Source organism: Pongo pygmaeus, chromosome 21 (genome assembly GCF_028885625.2).
Source record: "Pongo pygmaeus isolate AG05252 chromosome 21, NHGRI_mPonPyg2-v2.0_pri, whole genome shotgun sequence".
Taxonomy (NCBI): Eukaryota; Metazoa; Chordata; class Mammalia; order Primates; family Hominidae; genus Pongo; species Pongo pygmaeus.
This window is the reverse complement of record NC_072394.2, coordinates 56,590,095-56,606,449: the sequence shown is the minus strand read 5'-3', so window position 1 is coordinate 56,606,449 and position 16,355 is coordinate 56,590,095. Positions and strand designations below refer to the sequence as shown.

At 40.0% G+C, this 16,355-nt stretch overlaps 1 protein-coding gene across 7 annotated transcripts in view; it reads left to right on the top strand.

The window, feature by feature from the left end:
- The window catches only part of BCAS1 (brain enriched myelin associated protein 1), a 130,782-nt gene that overhangs the window by 108,404 nt on the left and 6,023 nt on the right, over positions 1-16,355 (top strand). For 4 of the 7 annotated variants that reach the window (XM_054467789.1, XM_054467788.1, XM_054467786.1 and 1 more), the window contains one exon: positions 11,869-12,132. In XM_054467789.1, the coding sequence (XP_054323764.1) occupies positions 11,869-12,132 (264 nt within the window). Of the gene's footprint in view, positions 1-7,986; positions 8,053-11,868; positions 12,133-16,355 lie in introns of all 7 variants that reach the window. The other 3 variants (XM_054467785.1, XM_054467784.1, XM_054467783.1) reach the window with 1 other exon arrangement.

Sequence of the window (16,355 nt, the reverse complement as noted above, 5' to 3'; positions counted from 1 at the left end):
AGTGAAATATATAACTTAGTTGATGAATTAGCCATGCTTTTAATTTGTGTAGACTAGAAAGAATGTGATAGATATATTTACTGTTTATAAAAAGCAATGCACATTAAATGACTAAACAGCCAGGAGCTTAAATAACATAATGCAACAAAACCTAAATCAGCTGGAGAACAAAAAACAAAAATGCATGTAAAAGGTCATTAGTTTAATTCTCTTTTAATGAAAAACAAGAATTTCATTATAGTGTGACTTTATTTTCAGGAGTATTTGGAGTTTAATACTTTGAGAAAGCAACTCTCTAATTTCACAGGCTCAACCTGTTAAGGAATTCTATCTAGCCCACAAAACAAAACAAAACAAAACCCTTGCCAATGGGAACTGAGGCATATTAGAAATAATTATGTTAGAAATTGTTGACAGGAACCATTTTCTTTTCCTGTTATATTCTCATGGAGTAAAAAGTGTAGAATCAGTTGTGGGCGGCCCATATGGCCAAAACCCCATCTATCTCATTGGCCATTTGATCTGCAATTTGGCAGTGAAAATGGAGATTAAGACTTGAGATTTTTTTTAAAACCAATTTTTACATGATGCCAGAAAAGAAAAGAACATTTGGCCTGTTTCTGGCAACTCATCTAACTTACAAATGGGATCCCCAAATAGCTCATCATAATATTGAGAGTGATCAGCTTTTCCATTTCTGGATGGAATTGAGAGATACAGAAAAAAAAATAGCAAATAGAATGATGGTCTCTTCCAAATAACCAACATGAAGCTCCTTCATTTAAAACAGGGAAAAATACAGGAAACTCCAAAGAAAGCATGAAAAACAAAACAAAATGAAATAAAACCTCTAAACCACTCACAGTATCCATCTAAAACAAATTCTTAAATTCTAATGAGTTCTCATAGTCTCATATTACTTAAATTTATCCCCCAGAGCTATCTGTTAGATGCTGTTTGGGAAGATTTTTTTGGTGGTAGAAAATGGGTAAGTCTGAATTCTGAGGGAAACAAATTGAAAAGAAAAGCCTCCTTTGGAATCAATTCGCTATAGGATAGGGATGAAGATAGGTGAGGACACACTTTTCCCCAGCAATCCCCAGTGGATTCTTAGAATTGGGTTCCATGATGTCCATTGTTCTTATTACCAGTTGCCCACGAAAAGGCCTGGGAACATGAACATTATCTTTGCAAAATTTAAATACTGATTGTTGGAATTTACTTTAAAATTCCAGGTATTCTAATTATTGTCTTTTTTTCTGTTTTGCTTTCATTACAACACTATATTTATATTGTGATTAATTCAAATAAACAAATGATGAGTTTTCCAGCTTACTAAAATCCCTACCACTCCCTATTGTCACACCCAGTGTAGCTCACTCATTTATGTTACCGGCCCTTTCCCTGTGGGTATTTGAGTTTGCAACCCCTGATAGAGAACTGCCTCATTCTTTAGAACAACTTATTTGAATCATATTGTCTGGATTTATGATACTCAGATTAACCATTGCTCAATGGATGGACATGTGGTATGTTTTCAACTTTTTGCATTTCATTCATTCACTTATTCAACAAATAATTATTGAGTGTTCACTATATTCCAGGTACAAGGGATACAACAGTGAGCATAAACAGGTGCAGTTTCTCCCCGTGGAGAATAAAACAGACATTTATTTTTAACTCTATCCTCATATTCAGTGAGCACGCACCAAGTGTCTCACCCATGTTATTTCAATTGCTTCGCAAGCCTGTATGAAGATCCTTATATACTTACTTCTATGCACGTGTGTTAATGTCCCCATTGGGTAGATTTCTGGAAGTTGGCTCTAGCAATCATTTTTAGGAAACACTTTTTGGTAACATGTGCATGGCTTCCAAACTGATTCAAAGTCTTAGGATTTATGCAGGAAAGAAAAAACCTGCCCTAACAGCTTGAAAATAGAGACAACATCTGGCCCATCACTAAGGGTTTTTTGAGTGGTTGGGGATGTTGAGCCAAATAAATAAACGTTTCAAACAAATTTTGGATATTGTTAGCAAAATATCAATTTGTTTAAATAATTGATTTAATGGAAGAGAAAACTCAACTGCAAAACCTATGCTTTGTATTCAGTTTCACCATTCACCAAATCGTTGATTTTCTGCTTTCTATCCTTTGCATTTCCCTCCTTTTTTTTTTTTCTTTTTGAGACAGTCTCGCTTTGTCACCCAGGCTGGAGTGCAATGGCATAATCTCTGCTCGCTGCAACCTCTGCCTCCCGAGTTCAAGTGAGTCTCCTGTCTCAGCCTCCCGAGTAGCTGAGGTTACAAGCGTATGCCAACACACCTGGCTAATTTTGTGTTTTTAGAAGAGACAGGGTTTCACCATATTGGCCAGGCTGGTCTCAAACTCCTGACCTCAGGTGATCCACCCGCCTCGGACTCCCAAAGTGCTGGAATTATAGGCATCAGCCACTGCACCCAGCTAGAGATCTTTTTCTTTCTAGAAATTTACTGCTCATAAAAATAAAAATAGAGGCCAGGCGCGGTGGCTCACGCCTGTAATCCCAGCACTTTGGGAGGCCGAGGCAGGTGGATTACGAGGTCAGGAGATTGAGACCATCCTGGCTAACACGGTGAAACCCCATCTCTACTAAAAATACAAAAAACTAGCCGGGCGTGGTGGCGGGTGCCTGTAGTCCCAGCTACTCGGGAGGCTGAGGCAGGAGAATGGCGTGAGGCAGGAGAATGGCGTGAATCCGGGAGGCAGAGCTCGCAGTGAGCTGAGATCGCGCCACTGCACTCCAGCCTGGGCGACAGAGTGAGACTCCGTCTTAAATAAATAAATAAAAATAGAAAAACTATCATTTTTAAAATAACTATATTTTAGGGAAAGGAAAACAGAATCATACAAGTCCTAACAGTGCATTCAACACATAGAGATGTAGCACTTCACAGAAATCCTGTGGGCTCCTGCAGGATTTTAAATAATTGTGAGGAATATCTAAGACATCTGTCATGCCCTAAATAGGAAAAGATTCTTATACATATTAATTCAGCTGTATGTCAAGAAATTGAATATTTGAAGTGCTGGTGTATTTTTATAAAGTGAGTGGGTGGAATACTGCATGCATGTGTCCACAAAGCAGGTAGGCAAATGAAACCAGAAAGGTGGTAGATCTAGATACAGTTTTATACTTCGTCAATATTAATAACACCTTACACTTGAAAATGCTTTCCTCCTCCAAACTATTTTCACCTACCTTATTTCATTTACTCCTCCTCATATCTTTCTTTGGACCATTAGATTTGTGAGAAAATCTTTGTTGGAATAATGTTCTCAGGCTTAGAGAAATACTGTGAGCTTTAATAATGGGTAAATTAAAAGTCCAAATGAGGAGGCAGCCATGAAATCAGAGGGTTTTTTAAATTAATTACATTCAATCTAGTAAGTCTAACAAAACCTGTTGAAATGTACTATTGGAGGTGGAAAGAGGGTGGTCTGTGAAGGTAGTTACAAAACAGAAAACCGCAAGTCTTCGATCTGAAATTCTTCCCTGAGCATTAAAACGTTAATACTGATTTGCTCTTTAAGGAAAGGTTTCTGAAGGAAGCAATAATTTGGTCAATTCCTGTCCCTACCAATGACTTGCATTCCTTTCTACCCTAAGAGGGTCTCTGTAGTCATTCAGCACTTTTCAGTTATTGGCAGTAACAACGAGAGCTACCGTTGTCATTTTGTTATTCTAAAGCTCACCCTTTGACTCATGTGTAATTGCTGCTTCCTGTGCTTCTGCAGCAGGTATTCTCAGAAAGGATATGAAGGTAGAACAATCACATGCTCCATTTTTGTGATTGCTTTAGTAGTGTGTTCTATGGAAATACCATTTTGATGCATTGAGCTGTTGCACTTACCTAAAATGACAATAAGGCAAAGGAGAAGAAAATTAATATATGGCTTACTTAAAGCTTGCACATAGGTTTCCTAAATATATTTGTCACTAAAACAAAATTTACCTTGGCTGGGGAATCTTGCCTGACTAGTCCAATTCCATTTCAAGTGAGCATCTTGGTAAAATACTAAGCTCAGATCCATTACCTTTGTTGATCCTAGAAATTTCCAGTAGATCCCATTCCTTGGATTTGTTTTCACGAGACTGGTCTGATAAACAGTATTGCAGATAGAGTCACCATATATTACATTTTCAGCCCAATTCTTTTTCTTTTAAATGTCAATTGTGTTTGAATTATATTGCCATCAAAATACATTAACATTCCCTTCAAAGAAATGTGAACTGACTGCCCAACATTTTTGCTAGATTTTTGAACAGCTAAAGTGATATACATTGGAGATGGTTCAAACATTCCTCAGAGTATCAAGCTATAGGAATGCATGACACGATGAAAGAAATAAAAAATGATTTCATTAATATACAAGGCGTGGATGCCACAAGTAGATTCCATCTCAACACTGCAGGCTGAATGCCCTGAGATGCTTCACCTTTGACTCTCATGAATAAAAATGAACTCCATGAAGAAAGTTGCTCAATATCACACTGGAAAATCTCTGAAATTACTTCATAGTCTTTAAACTGTTCTTCAAAGTATTAAATAGTCTCTGGAAGAATTTTAGTCTCTTTAAACAGTAACTTTGCTATTTTTGACAGCTGGAAAAAATAAGCTTCTATGTTTATGTTTCCTCTGAATACAGAGTTCAACGTGAATTATTCTGATTTGTCTCTGCAAAGAAAAAAGAAAGAAGGGTAGAAGAAAAGGAGGGAAGTGAGGGAGAGAGAGAGGACGGGAGGAAGGAAGGAAGGAAGGAAACAGTTGTTATTAATAATAACTGCTGCTACAGAAGTGACTTCAGATGGACTTAATAAGATTCTAAGTGTAAACCCAAACTTCAGTCACCTTTGCATACATACAGCTTTACATGCCTCAAAATAAGCAATAGAGAAAAATCACTGAAAAGTTTGAGATACTCTCTCTCTCTCTCTTTTTTTTTTTTTTTTAGAAGTTGAACTTCGTTGCAATTATCTCCCTGACAGCCTGGAGGTCTGTTTTTGTGTTTCATGATGTCAGCTGAGATCAGCTGCTGTCAACACAGCCTTCTGATTCAATCCCGATTCTTCTCCAAGGGCTCTGAAAGAAATGGGGGGAAAGAAAGCAAATTGAAACCTTAAATTGGCAGAGTCCCTAATGACTGCCAAATTGAAACAAGTAACGGGAAGTTTAGAATTCCTGTCTCCTAGGGGGCAAGTGAGAGAAATTTATTCTCTAGAAGGTGGTGGAGTGGTCATGCATGACTCTTCATGTCCAATCGGTTTTTGCCTAAAAAGCCATTTTGTGCATTTGTTTGTTTTTTGCTGCTCAACATTCCCCAAAGGTTGACAGATGTGATCCAAAGCCACAGTCTAAAGGTCACTTGGGAATGCGCTTGAGTAGGAAGGTCTCTTACGACACAGCCTGAATTTGGAGGCTGAATGAAATCCTTACGTGTCCAAAGCTTTGGGTGTGATGGGAAGGCTGACGGAGCTGGTTATGAGGAGGGAAGAAACAGCCAAGAGTTCATTTCTTTTTCTAAACCTTCTCAAGCAAGACTAGCCTTTGTAGAACAATGCACAAGACACGGAGGAAGGAAAAAACCACTTTCCATGTAGATAGATCTAAATTTTATCGAGAGGACAGTCTGATCTTTGTTTGTCAATCTTAGTCAAACCTGCAACAATGATGTTCCTCAGTACACAGAACTTCCAGACACCACCACTTTCACACTAAGCAGTATATTAAAAACAGCACAACCCTTCTGTAATCCCAGTGCTTTGGGAGGCCAAGGCTGGAGGATCACTTGAGCCCAGGAGCTCGAGACCAACCTGGGCAACATAGTGAGACTCCGTCTCTGCAAAAATTTTTTTAAAAAATAGCCGGGCCAAGCACAGTGGCTCACGCCTGTAATCCTAACACTCTGGGAGGCCGAGGCAGGTGGATCATTTGAGGTCAGGAGTTTGAGAACAGCCTGGCCAACATGGTGAAACCCTGTCTCTACTAAAAATACAAAAATTAGCAGGGCGTGTTGGCAGGCGCCTGTAGTCCCAACTACTCAGGAGGCTGAAGCAGGAGAATTTCTTGAACCCGGCAGGCGGAGGCTGCAGTGAGCCAAGATCATGCCACCGCACTCCAGCTTGGGCAAGAGAGTGAGGCTCTCTCTCAAAAAAAAAAAAAAATAGCTGGACATGGTGGTGTACACCTGTAGTCCTATCTATCTGGAGGCTGAGGCAGGAGGATTGCTTGACCATGGAGGTTGAGGCTGCTGTTAATGATGATTGTGCTGCTGTTAATGATGATTGTGCCACTGTACTCCAGCCTGAGTGACAGAGTGGGACCCTGTCTCTTAAAAACAATAATAATATCAAAAATAAAGAAGAGCACTGTTGACTCCTGATGAGGGGACATCCCATAAACATCCACATTTGAGTTTGGTCATCCTCCATCTTATCCAAGCTTTTATCATTTTGTTTAATCTAACATTTAGCAACTTCATACAGTGAATGCTCAATAAACATTTATTGATTGAGTGGTGCCTCCTGTCTTCTAGGGGCAGTATGGGGAGGTGGTTTAGAGTCTGGAATATGGAGTCATTGCCTACTGTCCAACACTGGCACTCAAACCTGCTAGTTTCATGGTGATGCTAGTATCTTTGAGCTTCCATTTCCTTGTCTGAAAAATAAAGTAATTCCTCTATCTTAAGGTTCTGACAGAATGAATAAATGAAATAATGCAAGTTATTATCTCATTTAGCACAATTCCCAGCACTTAGTAAGCACTCCACTAAAAATTATCCTTCATAAATAATAATTTGTATTATCTCTAATGTGAACACCATAGCTCAGACAACAAAGATACATAATATTAATCAGTCAAAAAGTATTTGAGTGCCTTCAATGTCTCTGGCTGTTCTTAGTGCATGTGTTGTGGATTCTTACCGTCTGCTAAGAGAACAGCCACGGCCATAAATAACAGTGGAATCTGGAGTCTTCCTCTTTGCCCCACATGGCTGAAACCCTGCTCTCTATGCTCCTCCCTTAGCTGGGAAGAGGAGACATTAAGCAGTGATCAAATATGTGGGAATTAGACCTGAGTCAATGTTGTTGATAAGAACCGAGCATTTTATCACCAGGTTTCTTAGGTATCAAGCACTAAGCATAGGACATTACTAAATGCACCGTTAAAACCACGGGCCCCAGCATGAGTCTGAACCTGTATATGGCCAACTTGCTGAGAGCAGTGGTACTCAAACTCAAATAATCCTCAGCACCACCTGGAGAGCTTATTAAAATGCAGATCGTTGAGCCTCTGCCTCTGAAAGCTTCTGATTCATTAGATCCAGCGTGGGTCTCCAGAATTTGCCTTTCTAGCAAGTTCCCAGGTGATGCTGAAGCTGCTGGTCCTGGAATCATACTTCTAGAACCATTAGCTTAGAGTGTGGAGTTTAAGGAGTCAAGGCCAACCCCTTTTATCCCTGTCACTGGTGTTGCTGGCTATAGGGGGTGCTAAAGGGTGGAAAATGAAATATTAAACAAAACTCATATCTCTATCAAGGAGAGAAAAAAAAAAACAATAAAACACCCACAGCCTAAATATTCCCAGTGGGAGGCTACTCATGGGTCAATTGTTCTTTCAGTCTTCATTTAATATGTTCAACTATCTCCTGCTTCCAACATTAATTGGAACCATCATCATTTATCTCAGAATTGCCTAATTCCAGGATTTAGAACTTTAGTTGTTATTTTTGGAGGCCAACACTTGAATTTAATTATATCTGGTTAGAAATTGCATGGAAATCTCTATATCCAATGAGTAACATGTTTCCAGTTGGTCTTCCATTTGTCTTGACCCCAAACCTCAATGATAAATGACTGAGATCATCCATTTCAGAACTTTCTTGCATTCTCCATGTCACTGTACTTGTGGTGGCTGAAGGCCATTGTCTGTTTGTTATTTTAGTCAGTGAAAGGGGATGGAGGGATCACCCACTCAGAAGAAATAAATGGGAAAGACTCCAGCTGCCAAGTAAGTGACCTCAAACTCAGTTTGGTGGTGGGATTAGTGATGTATTCTCACTTCTTCACAGTATACTTTTCAATAAAATTCTCAGCCACAGCCAACTCATTTAATATCTCAGGATTAAGCACCTACTGTATACCAAGAACTATGTTGGGGTCTGCAGACACAAGCATGAACAAGCTAGAGTTCCTCAGCTTTATCCTATCAAAAAATTTTCACACATGCTCTTCCCTCTTTTCTGCATTAAAAATCTCTTCTCACCCTTCACTTTTTGCCATAAATGTCACCTCCTCAAAAAGACCTTCCATATCTGCCTCTCATAACTACATCTTGTTCTTTTATTTCATAGCATCATCGCAAATTGTAATAATTCATTTATCTCCCCTGCTCCTTCTCACGTCTGTCTGGAATGTCTGTGGAGCAAGAATTCTCCTTCTTTTATTTCTCTAATCACCTTGGATGGTGTTTGGCAAGTACTAGAATCTATGTCTTGAACAGAATAAAGACATGGAGTGGGGGGGTCACGCAGTTTGCTTTCATTATTTTCTTTATTCTAAAGAAACATAGCTATGACATGTTTGTAACTACATGTGTTCCTTTTTTTAAATAGGATCATGCAGCTGCACTCTTTTTTTAATTTAAAAATACACCTCCACAAAAAATGGCATCAAATATTCTTCTAGTAGTTTTGACAATATAGAGAAGTGGCTACAAGAATGAGTGGTAGACTCAAACTGTCTGGTTCAAATCCTGGCTCAGCCACTTTTTTTTTTTTTTTTTTTTTTTGCTGTGTGACTTAGGCAAATTGCCAAATCTGTCAGTGCCTCAGCTTCCTCATCTATATAAAGGAGCTATGAAAAGTACTTCCTCATAGGGTTGTCATACTTAGATGAATCAATACATGTAAAACACTTAGAACATTTCTGGTATACAGGGCTCAATACATGTTAGCTACTGTATTAGTCAGCATGGGCTGCCATAACAAAATGCCATAGGTGGTTGCTTTAAAAGCAGAAATTTATTTTCTTGCAGTTCTTGCGGCTGGAAAAGATAGGATTAAGTAGTAACCAAATCAGCAGGGTATGGTTCCTGGTGAGGACTCTCTTCCTGGCTTGTAAATGGCCACCTTCTTTCTTGTGTGTCCTTATATGGCAGAGAGAGAAAGAGAATAAGCTTGCCAATGTCTCTTCTTATAAGGACACTAATCGTATTGGGGCAGGGCCCCACCCTATGCCTTTGTTTAACCTTAATTACTTCCTATTCCAAATATAATCACACTGGGAATTAAGGATTCAACATATGCATTGGGGTGGGGGTACAATTCTATTGTTAACAGTGTCTATTTGTTACTATTACTATTATGCTGCTGATAGGGAATTTCCATCTTATGATGTTGCCCATATCACACTCACAAATGGACAGCAATGACTGTAAAAAGGTTTCAGTATTTTTATTTCCATAATAATTGGTTTATCCTACATTTTTAAACAGGAAATACATTGCTTTTTACTATACTCATCACATTTAAGCTTTTAAGAAAAGCTTAAATATGATGGTATATTTTGCCTGGAATTTTACAGTGAAGGAATTATGCCAATAATCTTGGTGATTCTAAAATTGGAATGACATCCATACAAATCCAAATAAGCTAGAAACATCATTCTATTTATACCTACCCAAGAGTGTTTTCAGAATCCAATTGGGAATTTTGTTTTCCGGAGCCTTGGATTCAGACTTGAGAACACTGGTGTGTCCTTTCCATTTTTAGCTAATTTAATTCTCACAGCACCATAAGGTGTCATTTCTTTTATTGCTCCCATAGAGATGAGGAAACTAAGAGGTCAGTTTATCCTTGGTCACACAGCAAGGTTATGGTGGAATTAGAAACAAACCAGGTCCTTCTGACTCCAGACACTGAGCTCTTAGCCACTCACTGCATCTTAAAATCTTCTACACAACAAAAACAGTTAACAGGGCATTTGAACTGGGATCTCTGGTTTCTGGCCTTTCTGAAGAGCGTTGTGGTGAGAGTTTCTGTTTCATTCTAAGGAAAGTATCTGCTCTGGGATATCTATTGTACTTGGACATCCATATCTTAGCATTTGCTGCAACTCTGACAGTTGGGCTCTGCCAGAAGTATTCAAGACATGTATTACAGAAGAGCTTCTCAAGGTACACTGGATGCCTGTTGCTTCTTTCTCCAAGGACTTCTGCCCTCTGAAGAGCACCGGTGGAGGCCTTCTGGACCGGGGAGTCTCTGCTGTTTGTCTTCCCGCTTACTTCTAAGGGGTGTGCCTGATTCACTGGTGTGAAAGGAAAGTTCTCCTACAGTTGATGCCTTTTCCATCAAAGCTGCTACCTTGTTATAGAACTTTTTACCTGGGTACAGTACATAACTTCATGAATCATGGTTATACACATGTATCCAGTGGGTCAAGTGTGTTTGCCAGTTGCCATAATCAGGGCTTTAAAATTTTGAAGTCAGTATTTAAAAGTTGACATTTTGCATTTTTTATAATTTAATTTCAAGGTTGTCTTGAAAAAACAGAAGCTCTGACCACACTGGGGCTGCAAGCCTACGTGGTATCTCTTGGCTGGATCAGAGCAACTGTTGCCCTTTGGACAGGGCATGTAACATTCAGTCTCCCCTGCTCTAAATTTTCTCCCCAACATCAAAGCCAGCCTTGCTTAAACTGGTGCTTTTCTTATACTGGAGAAATATTTTTTTGGACCTTTGTTGCTTTTGCAGCTGGAGAAATAAGATATCCCCATGGTTATTCTTACCCCAGCCTGCATTTACTAGATTTTTGGATTTTACAGCCTCATCTCATCAAATTATTGGAACCATGTGGGATTGTAAACCTTTCAGTTTGACAAAAAACGATATACATTCAAAACTAATAAAACAATCATCTCTTTTACCACCATTTCATGAAGCAAAAGGACAATTTCACACCAAAAATTAGGGTAGACGTAATTATGAAGAAAAGAATGGGCATCCCCAGGAAAACACTCACATGTGGTTGCAAGTGGGAGCAGCCCCTTCAAAGCTGGCTTAAGCATAAAAGAGCTCCAGGAACAGCTAGATCTAGAAGGCACGCATGATACCATCAATGCCTGGTCTCTCTCTCTCTCTCTCTCTCTCTCTCTCTCTCTCTCCCTCTCCCTCTCTCTCTCTCCCTCTCCCTCTCCCTCTCTCTCTCTCCCTCTCCCTCTCTCTCTCCATTTCTCAGCTGTGATTTTCTCTGTGTTGGCTTCCTTTTCGGGAAGATTTTCCCTAGAAATATTGGTGGTTCTGGAAGCTCCAGTCTTACATTTTCACAGCTTCAGATCTAACAGAAAGGGAACCAGCCTCTCTCTCATTTCAGCAAAGCTCTGAGATTAGCTCCAGTGTTATCTGCATTTGGCTATGCTAAGCCAATCACAGCAGGCCAATCATATACAATGCTCTGATTAGTCAGGCCTAAGTCACATGCTCTTGTCTGGAGGTGGAAATGGTTTGCCTGGACCACATGGAGTAGATGAGGAAGAAGGGTGTTTCCCCAAGGAAAAGCCAAGTTCTGGTTCCAGAATAAGGGATAAAGAGTGCTTTCTGGGATAGCATAAAATGTATTAATGAATTATTGGATAACTAAATAAATGTCCCCACCATGACTTCATAAGTGCACATTTTACCTTTTTTTATTTTCATTTCACCTAGGATTCATGAAAATGTAGATACCACCCAACATTTGAACAACTCTGTTTTAACATATTTATTCCCTTGCTATTGAGAGTTGTCGTGCAGCCACTAAAAATGTATTTTGTTTGAAATTGCTGTAGACAACAGACTCCACAGAAAAGACTATCACACCACCAGAGCCTGAACCAACAGGAGCACCCCAGAAGGGTAAAGAGGGCTCCTCGAAGGACAAGAAGTCAGCAGCCGAGATGAACAAGCAGAAGAGCAACAAGCAGGAAGCCAAAGAACCAGCCCAGTGCACAGAGCAGGCCACAGTGGACATGAACTCACTGCAGAATGGGGACAAGCTCCAAAAGAGACCTGAGAAGCGGCAGCAGTCCCTTGGGGGCTTCTTTAAAGGCCTGGTAGGTGGATTTTTTTTTTTTTTTTTGCCTTTTCTTTCTGGGCTCTCTCCTTCCCCAACACCGTCTGCCCCAGTCAGTTTTTCAAATTCTACATGTGGCTCTTCACACAGGGATCCCGGGTCTATCACTCAGAGTTTTTGAACTGCTATGTGACTTCCAGCAGGTTCAATCCTTCTCCATTTTACAAGCTGAGACCTTGAGCAAGTTATTGCCTCTCTGAACCAGCTTTTTTATCTGTTCATAAATAATGATGGCTAACTCATAGAGTTCATGAAACAGGTGAGATACTGCATCTAGTCACCTAGTACAGTGCCTGAGACCTAGGGAGCAATCAGCATGTAGAAGTTATCATCATCATCACCATCAACATCATCATCGGTTTTGTTCAGTGTCTTGTGCGTAGCAGATGCTCTGGGTAATATTTGTTGAATGAATGAATGAATGGAGAATTAATGCATTATTGGCTGATTTTATTTACATTATATTATACCGATTTGAAGTGTTAAAAAAATTAGACAAATCAAATTTAAACACACTTTATGTTGTGAGCAAAGAACAGTTCATGAATTGGGCAGCACTCAAAACCCAAAGAGGTTCAGAGAGCACTGCCCAGTGGCATGAGCAGTAAGATTTATAGGCAAAACATGGAAGCAAAGTAGAAAATTTATCTGATTGGGTACAATGAGGTGTTTGCCTTATTTGGTCACGATGTGATGAGGTGTCTGCCTTATTTGGGAATGGTCTGATCAATTGGTTGCCTGTGATTGGCTGAAGCTCAGCTATTTGTGATTGGCTGCAACATGGCTATTTGTTACCAAAAAAAAGTAAACTCATAAGGTAGGTTTTGGTTTGTTTACTTACTAAGTGTGGTTGCAGTTTGTTACATAGACACTCAGAGTAAGGAGACTGCCTCAGGCTAAAGGCCTCCTGCTTATTTAATTTAACAGGGGTATAAATGCATAATTGTGTTACTCCATGGACTATAGAATCAACGGCTGCTAGATGCAGAGGAAATTTTTTTACTGCTTGCAATTTTAGGCAGACTGGTGGGGAGGTGTTTTAGATTTGCTTATTTTACTCTCCTCTACAAAATGGAAGCCCCTCTTCACCACTGGACTCCCAGCTCCGTGAGGGCAGGGCACCACCTTTCAGGTCCAAGGCTGTATCTCAAGCACTTGAAATAGGACTGCATAAACAGCAGGTGCTTGATAGACAAAGGAATGAATGGATGAGATTAAAATAATAGATACCAAAATATGATATATAAAGTTGGAATACATTACTTGAAATTGTTACCCTTCGATAAAACATTGTACTCAACTTTAACCACACTTAACAATTTCTACTTGCATGTTTAAAAAATACCCACTTTGAGAATGGAGACACTGAAACTGGGTATCCACTAATCATTTGATTTACATATGGAAACCACTGAAATTTTTTCCCTTCCTTCCTTCCTTTTTTCCCTTCTTCCTTCTTTCATTTTTCTTCCAAAAATATTATTAAGTATTCCATCTAAAGCACATTCACACTCATAGCTTCTCTCTCCTATTCCACAAGATGTAATAGTTCCTTATTAGCTTCTTCTTTCTGGGTGTAGTGCAGTCTTCAAACTAATCATGTAGTCTTTGCAGTGGTTTCGTTGATGTGAGGAAGGCAGATGTTGATGTAAAGCAAGAATGCCAGTTTGTAGCCCTGAGAGAAAGACTTCACCCAAGTGGGTGAGGCTCTATTGGATTTGCCAACACAAGTCTTCTCAAAATGTACTGTGCACACGAATCACCCAGGGATGTATTAACATACATTCTGATTGAGTAGTTTTGGGGTCTGACTTGGGATGCCACAAAGCTCCTGATTGATGCTACAAAAGCTGCTAATCCAGGGATCACACTTTGAGTAGCAAGTTGCTAAAGGACCAGAAAAGAAGATGTTGGGGAAAGTATTTGGATTTCTTTTAGTTTACTTTTTTTTTTTTTTTTTTTTTTCCTTCTTTTATTATTATTTATTATTATTAAACTTTAGGTTTTATGGTACATGTGCGCAATGTGCAGGTAAGTTACATATGTATACATGTGCCATGCTGGTGCGCTGCACCCACCAACTCGTCATCTAGCATTAGGTATATCTCCCAGTGCTATCCCTCCCCCCTCCCCCTACCCCACAACAGTTCCCAGAGTGTGATGTTCCCCTTCCTGTGTCCATGTGTTCTCATTGTTCAATTCCCACCTATGAGTGAGAATATGTGGTGTTTGGTTTTTTGTTCTTGCGATAGTTTACTGAGAATGATGATTTCCAATTTCATCCATGTCCCTACAAAGGACGTGAACTCATCATTTTTTATGGCTGCTTAGTATTCCATGGTGTATATGTGCCACATTTTCTTAATCCAGTCTATCATTGTTGGACATTTGGGTTGGTTCCAAGTCTTTGCTATTGTGAATAATGCCGCAATAAACATACGTGTGCATGTGTCTTTATAGCAGCATGATTCATAGTCCTTTGGGTATATACCCAGTAATGGGATGGCTGGGTCGAATGGAATTTCTAGTTCTAGATCCCTGAGGAATCGCCACACTGACTTCCACAAGGGTTGAATTAGTTTACAGTCCCACCAACAGTGTAAAAGTGTTCCTATTTCTCCACATCCTCTCCAGCACCTGTTGTTTCCTGACTTTTTAATGATTGCCATTCTAACTGGTGTGAGATGGTATCTCATTGTGGTTTTGATTTGCATTTTTTTTTTTTTTTTGAGATGGAGTTTCACTCTTGTTGCCCAGGCTGGAGTGCAATGGTGCAATCTCGGCTCACCGCAACCTCCGCCTCCCGGGTTCAAGCGATTCTCTTGCTTCAGTCTCCCGAGTAGCTGGGATTACAGGCATGCACCACCACGCCTGGCTAATTTTGTATTTTTAGTAGAGACAGGTTTCTCCATGTTGGTCAGGCTGGTCTCGAACTCCCGAGCTCGAGTGATCCGCCCGCCTCAGCCTCCCAAAGTGCTGGGATTACAGGCATGAGCCACCGTGCCTGGCCTTAGTTTACACTTTTTTAACCCATGATTTATTCATTCATTTAAAATGAACACCACCCAGGGAATGATTTACATTGTGGCTTCTAATTATTTTGATAGAAGCCAGCCTCTACAATAGGTACGAAGGCTGAAAAAGAAAGATGGTATGGAAAAGTTCAGATGATTTCTAATCATCTGGTCATTCATTTAACAAATATTTGTAGAATATTTAGAATCCTGGCAGTGAGCTAGACCAGGGGTATTAAAAATGCAACCCTTGTTTCTATAAATAAAGTTTTATTGGAACATTGCCATGTTCATTCATTTACATGTTGTCTGTAGCTGCTTTCACACAAAAACATGAGGGCTGACTAGTTGCATGACTAGGGTTGACTAGTTGGGTTGACTAGTTGACTAGACTGCATGGCTCATAAGGCTTAAAATTTTTGCCATCTGATCCTTTGCAGAAACATGTGCCAAGCCTTGAACTAGGCACTGGAGGTATATTCAGCAAACAAAGAGGACAGGGTCCCTGACATCAGGGGTTCATATTCTAAGGAGAAGCATGGAGCTAAAAAGTATTAATAGATAAGTTAAAAAACAAAGTTAAAATTATTAAAACTACAACGTTAAAATTACAAAATTAAAGACAAAATTTGCCAACAAAATTGTAGGTCTGGGAGATCACTGAGGGAAATAAACAAGGTCCCGCAATAGAGTTTGCCTGAGTATGGACGGGGGTGGTGTGTGCTACTTTTGCCTGAGTGTGTCTGGGGGGCGGGGTGTGCTACTTCTAATCGGTGGATCCCAAAATTGTCTCTGAGGAGATATGTCTGAGATGAGACAGGAAAGATTAAAGGTGCCAGACAGGAAGAGAGCAAGGCTCTTTCTTCCAGGAGGAGGGGACAGCCCTGGCAAAGGCGCGGGGGTGGGAATGAGCTTAGTGAGCTTAGTACATTTCAGGAAGAGAAACAAGGCCGTGGTTGCTGAGGGTGGAGAGGTAGGGTGGGGGGAGAATGATGGAAGTAAGATTGGAGCCGTGGGCGGGGACCTGCTCATGCAGGCTGTACAGGCTGTGCAAGGAATGCGGACATAATCCTATCTGAGCAGGGAAGCTACTCACAGATATTAAGTAAGAAGTCTTAGCCCCTGTTGATAACATTCAAAGATTTTATTTTGCTGCTGTGGTGGAGAATGGCTGTTGAAGGTCATTAGG